The 9,797-nt window shown below is 50.2% G+C and overlaps 1 protein-coding gene across 1 annotated transcript in view; it reads right to left on the bottom strand.

Moving 5' to 3' along the window:
- Positions 1 to 863: 863 nt before the first annotated feature.
- Positions 864 to 9,797, bottom strand: part of LOC308086001 (immunoglobulin superfamily member 11-like) — a gene marked incomplete at both ends in the record, with an annotated part of 302,311 nt that continues 293,377 nt past the window's right edge. Inside the window, one exon of the mRNA XM_080429318.1 lies at positions 864 to 1,575. Within this exon, the coding sequence (XP_080285444.1) occupies positions 864 to 1,575 (712 nt within the window). The remainder of the gene's footprint in view (positions 1,576 to 9,797) is intronic.

Raw genomic sequence — 9,797 nt, 5'->3', positions numbered from 1 at the left:
GGTCACCAGTTCCACCGTAACACCGCTGGAGGACAGAGGACAAGATGAGTCAGAAAGATAGCGTTGGAATTTGGCGAGATGGGGGGGAAGAGAGAGAGAGAGAGAGAGAGAGAGAGAGAGAGAGAGAGAGAGAGAGAGAGAGAGAGAGAGAGAGAGAGAGAGAGAGCATTGTAAAGAGAAGCAGGTTGGTCAGTCAGACCAGACGGCGGTTCAAAACCGCAGCCGAACCGCTCACTGAGTCTCTTTTTCGGCTACGAGGGGGGTTCACCCAGAACCTCCCAGAACCTGAAACTTTACAGAACACGTGACGTTCTGTGATGGTTTTATGGTTCCGTTTCCATCATAAACACATCCACCCCATGAAGGGGGAGCGGGCTACGTCATTAAAACAAAACACACACACAACTCCTGAGCAGGTCCTAGATACACACCCAGGGCCCAGATATACACCCAGGGCCCAGATACAGAGCCAGGGCCCAGATATAGACCCAGGGCCCAGATACAGAGCCGTAGCCAATGGAAACACATCAAGAACCGGTTCTGTCCGCTTAGTTCTTGCCGCAGAGAAAGAGCTATTATTAGTCTCTGTTGAAAGGTCGTTATTTTAAAGGTTCAAACCGATCCGTATTTCAGTTGTAAAGGAACAAACCGGTCCGTATTCCAGAGAGGTACGGAGCGGTCCGTATTTCAGTTGTAAAGGTTCAACTTCAAACCGGTCCATATTCCAATTTTAAAGGTACGGAGCGGTCCGTATTTCAGTTCCAAAAGTTCGAACTGGTCCGTATTTCAGTCCTAAAAAGGTTCAACCTGGTCCGTACATCAGTCCTAAAAGGTTCCGACCCCCACGGTTTCCGCGCCGCCCTTCAGACCAGCGACCCGGCTCTGCTCTGTGCGGGCACCATGACGGGCACGGCGCCCATGCGCTCCAGCGTGGCCTGGCTCACCGCGTACGAGTGCGTGTGCTGCTGCTGCTGCTGCTTGCCGGCCGGCGGCTTCATGGCGCCCGCCGCCGCCGCCAAGCCGTTGCTGCTGCCGCGCACGGGCGGGGAGGGGGCGGAGTTCGTGGTGACCACCAGGGTCTTGGGCGGCGGGAGGGTGTGGCTGCCATTGGCGAAGGACGACTTCGCCGTCCCCGCCGGCATAGCGCCCGGCACGGCGGGCGGATGATGATGATGGGCGTGGCGGGGCAGCGGGGCCGAGCCCGGCGCCACCGGCGGCGGCGTCGGGCCGCCGTGGTGGTGCGCGTGCGCGGCTCCCTGCCCGTGTCCGTGGTGCTGCTGCCCGCGGGCGTGGCCGTGCCCGGTGTGGGCGGTGCTGGAGAAGGTGCGGTGCGTGTCGCCGTTGTAGCGCGTGTAGGAGTGTGTGTCGTAGTTGTTGTTGGGGGTCGTCTTGCTGGCGTTGTTGCTGTTGTGCGCCTCGTAGCCGCCGCCGCCGCTGGTGGTCTTGGGGGCGGGGTTGTGCCAGTAGCGGCTGTTGTAGGTGTTGGTGGACGTCAGCGTGTCGTTCTCAGAGGACGAGGCGTCGGCGTGGAACGCCTTCGCCGAGGACGAGCGCTTGGGAGGGAGGTCGTCCTCTCTGTGGAGAGGAGAACGTTCACGTTAGTTTAGAGGAGGTGGAGAGGAGAACGTTCACGTTAGTTTAGAGGAGGTGGAGAGGAGAACGTTCACGTTAGTTTAGAGGAGGTGGAGAGGAGAACGTTCACGTTAGTTTAGAGGAGGTGGAGAGGAGAACGTTCACGTTAGTTTAGAGGAGGTGGAGAGGAGAACGTTCACGTTAGTTTAGAGGAGGTGGAGAGGAGAACGTTCACGTTAGTTTAGAGGAGGTGGAGAGGAGAACGTTCACGTTAGTTTAGAGGAGATGGAGAGGAGAACGTTCACGTTAGTTTAGAGGAGGTGGAGAGGAGAACGTTCACGTTAGTTTAGAGGAGATGGAGAGGAGAACGTTCACGTTAGTTTAGAGGAGGTGGAGAGGAGAACGTTCACGTTAGTTTAGAGGAGGTGGAGGAGAACGTTCACGTTAGTTTAGAGGAGGTGGAGAGGAGAACGTTCACGTTAGTTTAGAGGAGGTGGAGAGGGGAACGTTCACGTTAGTTTAGAGGAGGTGGAGAGGAGAACGTTCACGTTAGTTTAGAGGAGGTGGAGGAGAACGTTCACGTTAGTTTAGAGGAGGTGGAGAGGGGAACGTTCACGTTAGTTTAGAGGAGGTGGAGAGGAGAACGTTCACGTTAGTTTAGAGGAGGTGGAGAGGAGAACGTTCACGTTAGTTTAGAGGAGGTGGAGGAGAACGTTCACGTTAGTTTAGAGGAGGTGGAGAGGAGAACGTTCACGTTAGTTTAGAGGAGGTGGAGAGGAGAACATTCACGTTAGTTTAGAGGAGGTGGAGAGGAGAACGTTCACGTTAGTTTAGAGGAGGTGGAGAGGAGAACGTTCACGTTAGTTTAGAGGAGGTGGAGGAGAACGTTCACGTTAGTTTAGAGGAGGTGGAGAGGAGAACGTTCACGTTAGTTTAGAGGAGGTGGAGAGGAGAACGTTCACGTTAGTTTAGAGGAGGTGGAGGAGAACGTTCACGTTAGTTTAGAGGAGATGGAGAGGAGAACGTTCACGTTAGTTTAGAGGAGGTGGAGAGGAGAACGTTCACGTTAGTTTAGAGGAGGTGGAGGAGAACGTTCACGTTAGTTTAGAGGAGGTGGAGGAGAACGTTCACGTTAGTTTAGAGGAGGTGGAGGAGAACGTTCACGTTAGTTTAGAGGAGATGGAGAGGAGAACGTTCACGTTAGTTTAGAGGAGGTGGAGAGGAGAACGTTCACGTTAGTTTAGAGGAGGTGGAGAGGAGAACGTTCACGTTAGTTTAGAGGAGGTGGAGAGGAGAACGTTCACGTTAGTTTAGAGGAGGTGGAGAGGAGAACGTTCACGTTAGTTTAGAGGAGGTGGAGAGGAGAACGTTCACGTTAGTTTAGAGGAGGTGGAGAGGAGAACGTTCACGTTAGTTTAGAGGAGGTGGAGAGGAGAACGTTCACGTTAGTTTAGAGGAGGTGGAGAGGAGAACGTTCACGTTAGTTTAGAGGAGGTGGAGGAGAACGTTCACGTTAGTTTAGAGGAGGTGGAGAGGAGAACGTTCACGTTAGTTTAGAGGAGGTGGAGGAGAACGTTCACGTTAGTTTAGAGGAGGTGGAGGAGAACGTTCACGTTAGTTTAGAGGAGGTGGAGAGGAGAACGTTCACGTTAGTTTAGAGGAGGTGGAGGAGAACGTTCACGTTAGTTTAGAGGAGGTGGAGAGGAGAACGTTCACGTTAGTTTAGAGGAGGTGGAGGAGAACGTTCACGTTAGTTTAGAGGAGGTGGAGGAGAACGTTCACGTTAGTTTAGAGGAGGTGGAGAGGAGAACGTTCACGTTAGTTTAGAGGAGGTGGAGGAGAACGTTCACGTTAGTTTAGAGGAGATGGAGAGGAGAACGTTCACGTTAGTTTAGAGGAGGTGGAGAGGAGAACGTTCACGTTAGTTTAGAGGAGGTGGAGGAGAACGTTCACGTTAGTTTAGAGGAGGTGGAGAGGAGAACGTTCACGTTAGTTTAGAGGAGGTGGAGAGGAGAACGTTCACGTTAGTTTAGAGGAGGTGGAGAGGAGAACGTTCACGTTAGTTTAGAGGAGGTGGAGAGGAGAACATTCACGTTAGTTTAGAGGAGGTGGAGAGGAGAACGTTCACGTTAGTTTAGAGGAGGTGGAGAGGAGAACGTTCACGTTAGTTTAGAGGAGGTGGAGGAGAACGTTCACGTTAGTTTAGAGGAGGTGGAGAGGAGAACGTTCACGTTAGTTTAGAGGAGGTGGAGAGGAGAACGTTCACGTTAGTTTAGAGGAGGTGGAGGAGAACGTTCACGTTAGTTTAGAGGAGATGGAGAGGAGAACGTTCACGTTAGTTTAGAGGAGGTGGAGAGGAGAACGTTCACGTTAGTTTAGAGGAGGTGGAGGAGAACGTTCACGTTAGTTTAGAGGAGGTGGAGGAGAACGTTCACGTTAGTTTAGAGGAGGTGGAGGAGAACGTTCACGTTAGTTTAGAGGAGATGGAGAGGAGAACGTTCACGTTAGTTTAGAGGAGGTGGAGAGGAGAACGTTCACGTTAGTTTAGAGGAGGTGGAGAGGAGAACGTTCACGTTAGTTTAGAGGAGGTGGAGAGGAGAACGTTCACGTTAGTTTAGAGGAGGTGGAGAGGAGAACGTTCACGTTAGTTTAGAGGAGGTGGAGGAGAACGTTCACGTTAGTTTAGAGGAGGTGGAGAGGAGAACGTTCACGTTAGTTTAGAGGAGGTGGAGAGGAGAACGTTCACGTTAGTTTAGAGGAGGTGGAGAGGAGAACGTTCACGTTAGTTTAGAGGAGGTGGAGAGGAGAACGTTCACGTTAGTTTAGAGGAGGTGGAGGAGAACGTTCACGTTAGTTTAGAGGAGGTGGAGAGGAGAACGTTCACGTTAGTTTAGAGGAGGTGGAGGAGAACGTTCACGTTAGTTTAGAGGAGGTGGAGGAGAACGTTCACGTTAGTTTAGAGGAGGTGGAGAGGAGAACGTTCACGTTAGTTTAGAGGAGGTGGAGGAGAACGTTCACGTTAGTTTAGAGGAGGTGGAGAGGAGAACGTTCACGTTAGTTTAGAGGAGGTGGAGGAGAACGTTCACGTTAGTTTAGAGGAGGTGGAGGAGAACGTTCACGTTAGTTTAGAGGAGGTGGAGAGGAGAACGTTCACGTTAGTTTAGAGGAGGTGGAGGAGAACGTTCACGTTAGTTTAGAGGAGGTGGAGAGGAGAACGTTCACGTTAGTTTAGAGGAGATGGAGAGGAGAACGTTCACGTTAGTTTAGAGGAGGTGGAGAGGAGAACGTTCACGTTAGTTTAGAGGAGGTGGAGAGGAGAACGTTCACGTTAGTTTAGAGGAGGTGGAGAGGAGAACGTTCACGTTAGTTTAGAGGAGGTGGAGAGGAGAACGTTCACGTTAGTTTAGAGGAGATGGAGAGGAGAACGTTCACGTTAGTTTAGAGGAGGTGGAGAGGAGAACGTTCACGTTAGTTTAGAGGAGGTGGAGGAGAACGTTCACGTTAGTTTAGAGGAGGTGGAGAGGAGAACGTTCACGTTAGTTTAGAGGAGATGGAGAGGAGAACGTTCACGTTAGTTTAGAGGAGGTGGAGAGGAGAACGTTCACGTTAGTTTAGAGGAGATGGAGAGGAGAACGTTCACGTTAGTTTAGAGGAGGTGGAGAGGAGAACGTTCACGTTAGTTTAGAGGAGGTGGAGGAGAACGTTCACGTTAGTTTAGAGGAGGTGGAGAGGAGAACGTTCACGTTAGTTTAGAGGAGGTGGAGGAGAACGTTCACGTTAGTTTAGAGGAGATGGAGAGGAGAACGTTCACGTTAGTTTAGAGGAGGTGGAGGAGAACGTTCACGTTAGTTTAGAGGAGGTGGAGAGGAGAACGTTCATGTTAGTTTAGAGGAGGTGGAGAGGAGAACGTTCACGTTAGTTTAGAGGAGGTGGAGAGGAGAACGTTCACGTTAGTTTAGAGGAGGTGGAGAGGAGAACGTTCACGTTAGTTTAGAGGAGGTGGAGAGGAGAACGTTCACGTTAGTTTAGAGGAGGTGGAGGAGAACGTTCACGTTAGTTTAGAGGAGGTGGAGAGGAGAACGTTCACGTTAGTTTAGAGGAGGTGGAGAGGAGAACGTTCACGTTAGTTTAGAGGAGGTGGAGAGGAGAACGTTCACGTTAGTTTAGAGGAGGTGGAGAGGAGAACGTTCACGTTAGTTTAGAGGAGGTGGAGAGGAGAACGTTCACGTTAGTTTAGAGGAGGTGGAGAGGAGAACGTTCACGTTAGTTTAGAGGAGGTGGAGGAGAACGTTCACGTTAGTTTAGAGGAGGTGGAGAGGAGAACGTTCACGTTAGTTTAGAGGAGGTGGAGAGGAGAACGTTCACGTTAGTTTAGAGGAGGTGGAGAGGAGAACGTTCACGTTAGTTTAGAGGAGGTGGAGAGGAGAACGTTCACGTTAGTTTAGAGGAGGTGGAGGAGAACGTTCACGTTAGTTTAGAGGAGGTGGAGAGGAGAACGTTCACGTTAGTTTAGAGGAGGTGGAGAGGAGAACGTTCACGTTAGTTTAGAGGAGGTGGAGGGGAACGTTCACGTTAGTTTAGAGGAGGTGGAGAGGAGAACGTTCACGTTAGTTTAGAGGAGGTGGAGAGGAGAACGTTCACGTTAGTTTAGAGGAGGTGGAGGAGAACGTTCACGTTAGTTTAGAGGAGGTGGAGAGGAGAACGTTCACGTTAGTTTAGAGGAGGTGGAGAGGAGAACGTTCACGTTAGTTTAGAGGAGGTGGAGAGGAGAACGTTCACGTTAGTTTAGAGGAGGTGGAGAGGAGAACGTTCACGTTAGTTTAGAGGAGGTGGAGGAGAACGTTCACGTTAGTTTAGAGGAGGTGGAGAGGAGAACGTTCACGTTAGTTTAGAGGAGGTGGAGAGGAGAACGTTCACGTTAGTTTAGAGGAGGTGGAGGAGAACGTTCACGTTAGTTTAGAGGAGATGGAGAGGAGAACGTTCACGTTAGTTTAGAGGAGATGGAGAGGAGAACGTTCACGTTAGTTTAGAGGAGGTGGAGAGGAGAACGTTCACGTTAGTTTAGAGGAGGTGGAGAGGAGAACGTTCACGTTAGTTTAGAGGAGGTGGAGAGGAGAACGTTCACGTTAGTTTAGAGGAGGTGGAGAGGAGAACGTTCACGTTAGTTTAGAGGAGGTGGAGGAGAACGTTCACGTTAGTTTAGAGGAGATGGAGAGGAGAACGTTCACGTTAGTTTAGAGGAGGTGGAGAGGAGAACGTTCACGTTAGTTTAGAGGAGGTGGAGAGGAGAACGTTCACGTTAGTTTAGAGGAGGTGGAGAGGAGAACGTTCACGTTAGTTTAGAGGAGGTGGAGGAGAACGTTCACGTTAGTTTAGAGGAGGTGGAGGAGAACGTTCACGTTAGTTTAGAGGAGGTGGAGAGGAGAACGTTCACGTTAGTTTAGAGGAGGTGGAGGAGAACGTTCACGTTAGTTTAGAGGAGATGGAGAGGAGAACGTTCACGTTAGTTTAGAGGAGGTGGAGAGGAGAACGTTCACGTTAGTTTAGAGGAGGTGGAGAGGAGAACGTTCACGTTAGTTTAGAGGAGGTGGAGAGGAGAACGTTCACGTTAGTTTAGAGGAGGTGGAGAGGAGAACGTTCACGTTAGTTTAGAGGAGGTGGAGGAGAACGTTCACGTTAGTTTAGAGGAGGTGGAGAGGAGAACGTTCACGTTAGTTTAGAGGAGGTGGAGAGGAGAACGTTCACGTTAGTTTAGAGGAGATGGAGAGGAGAACGTTCACGTTAGTTTAGAGGAGGTGGAGAGGAGAACGTTCACGTTAGTTTAGAGGAGGTGGAGGAGAACGTTCACGTTAGTTTAGAGGAGGTGGAGAGGAGAACGTTCACGTTAGTTTAGAGGAGGTGGAGGAGAACGTTCACGTTAGTTTAGAGGAGGTGGAGGAGAACGTTCACGTTAGTTTAGAGGAGGTGGAGGAGAACGTTCACGTTAGTTTAGAGGAGGTGGAGGAGAACGTTCACGTTAGTTTAGAGGAGGTGGAGAGGAGAACGTTCACGTTAGTTTAGAGGAGGTGGAGAGGAGAACGTTCACGTTAGTTTAGAGGAGGTGGAGGAGAACGTTCACGTTAGTTTAGAGGAGGTGGAGAGGAGAACGTTCACGTTAGTTTAGAGGAGGTGGAGAGGAGAACGTTCACGTTAGTTTAGAGGAGGTGGAGAGGAGAACGTTCACGTTAGTTTAGAGGAGGTGGAGAGGAGAACGTTCACGTTAGTTTAGAGGAGGTGGAGGAGAACGTTCACGTTAGTTTAGAGGAGGTGGAGAGGAGAACGTTCACGTTAGTTTAGAGGAGGTGGAGGAGAACGTTCACGTTAGTTTAGAGGAGGTGGAGAGGAGAACGTTCACGTTAGTTTAGAGGAGGTGGAGAGGAGAACGTTCACGTTAGTTTAGAGGAGGTGGAGAGGAGAACGTTCACGTTAGTTTAGAGGAGGTGGAGAGGAGAACGTTCACGTTAGTTTAGAGGAGGTGGAGGAGAACGTTCACGTTAGTTTAGAGGAGGTGGAGAGGAGAACGTTCACGTTAGTTTAGAGGAGGTGGAGAGGAGAACGTTCACGTTAGTTTAGAGGAGGTGGAGAGGAGAACGTTCACGTTAGTTTAGAGGAGGTGGAGAGGAGAACGTTCACGTTAGTTTAGAGGAGGTGGAGAGGAGAACGTTCACGTTAGTTTAGAGGAGGTGGAGAGGAGAACGTTCACGTTAGTTTAGAGGAGGTGGAGAGGAGAACGTTCACGTTAGTTTAGAGGAGGTGGAGAGGAGAACGTTCACGTTAGTTTAGAGGAGGTGGAGAGGAGAACGTTCACGTTAGTTTAGAGGAGGTGGAGAGGAGAACGTTCACGTTAGTTTAGAGGAGGTGGAGAGGAGAACGTTCACGTTAGTTTAGAGGAGGTGGAGGAGAACGTTCACGTTAGTTTAGAGGAGGTGGAGAGGAGAACGTTCACGTTAGTTTAGAGGAGGTGGAGAGGAGAACGTTCACGTTAGTTTAGAGGAGGTGGAGAGGAGAACATTCACGTTAGTTTAGAGGAGGTGGAGAGGAGAACGTTCACGTTAGTTTAGAGGAGGTGGAGAGGAGAACGTTCACGTTAGTTTAGAGGAGGTGGAGAGGAGAACATTCACGTTAGTTTAGAGGAGGTGGAGAGGAGAACATTCACGTTAGTTTAGAGGAGGTGGAGAGGAGAACGTTCACGTTAGTTTAGAGGAGGTGGAGAGGAGAACGTTCACGTTAGTTTAGAGGAGGTGGAGGAGAACGTTCACGTTAGTTTAGAGGAGGTGGAGAGGAGAACGTTCACGTTAGTTTAGAGGAGGTGGAGGAGAACGTTCACGTTAGTTTAGAGGAGGTGGAGGAGAACGTTCACGTTAGTTTAGAGGAGGTGGAGAGGAGAACGTTCACGTTAGTTTAGAGGAGGTGGAGGAGAACGTTCACGTTAGTTTAGAGGAGATGGAGGAGAACGTTCACGTTAGTTTAGAGGAGGTGGAGAGGAGAACGTTCACGTTAGTTTAGAGGAGGTGGAGAGGAGAACGTTCACGTTAGTTTAGAGGAGGTGGAGGAGAACGTTCACGTTAGTTTAGAGGAGGTGGAGGAGAACGTTCACGTTAGTTTAGAGGAGGTGGAGGAGAACGTTCACGTTAGTTTAGAGGAGGTGGAGAGGAGAACGTTCACGTTAGTTTAGAGGAGGTGGAGAGGAGAACGTTCACGTTAGTTTAGAGGAGGTGGAGGAGAACGTTCACGTTAGTTTAGAGGAGGTGGAGGAGAACGTTCACGTTAGTTTAGAGGAGGTGGAGAGGAGAACGTTCACGTTAGTTTAGAGGAGGTGGAGGAGAACGTTCACGTTAGTTTAGAGGAGGTGGAGAGGAGAACGTTCACGTTAGTTTAGAGGAGGTGGAGAGGAGAACGTTCACGTTAGTTTAGAGGAGGTGGAGGGAGAACGTTCACGTTAGTTTAGAGGAGGTGGAGAGGAGAACGTTCACGTTAGTTTAGAGGAGGTGGAGAGGAGGTGGAGAGGAAACGTTCACGTTAGTTTAGAGGAGGTGGAGAGGAGAACATTCACGTTAGTTTAGAGGAGGTGGAGAGGAGAACGTTCACGTTAGTTTAGAGGAGGTGGAGGAGAACGTTCACGTTAGTTTAGAGGAGGTGGAGGAGAACGTTCACGTTAGTTTAGAGGAGGTGGAGAGGAGAACGTT

The sequence above is a fragment of the Gymnoscopelus braueri genome, assembly GCF_963280865.1.
Source record: "Gymnoscopelus braueri genome assembly, chromosome: 5".
NCBI classification, from domain to species: domain Eukaryota; kingdom Metazoa; phylum Chordata; class Actinopteri; order Myctophiformes; family Myctophidae; genus Gymnoscopelus; species Gymnoscopelus braueri.
Note: the sequence above shows the minus strand (reverse complement) of the source record. Positions and strands in the feature narration are given on the sequence as shown.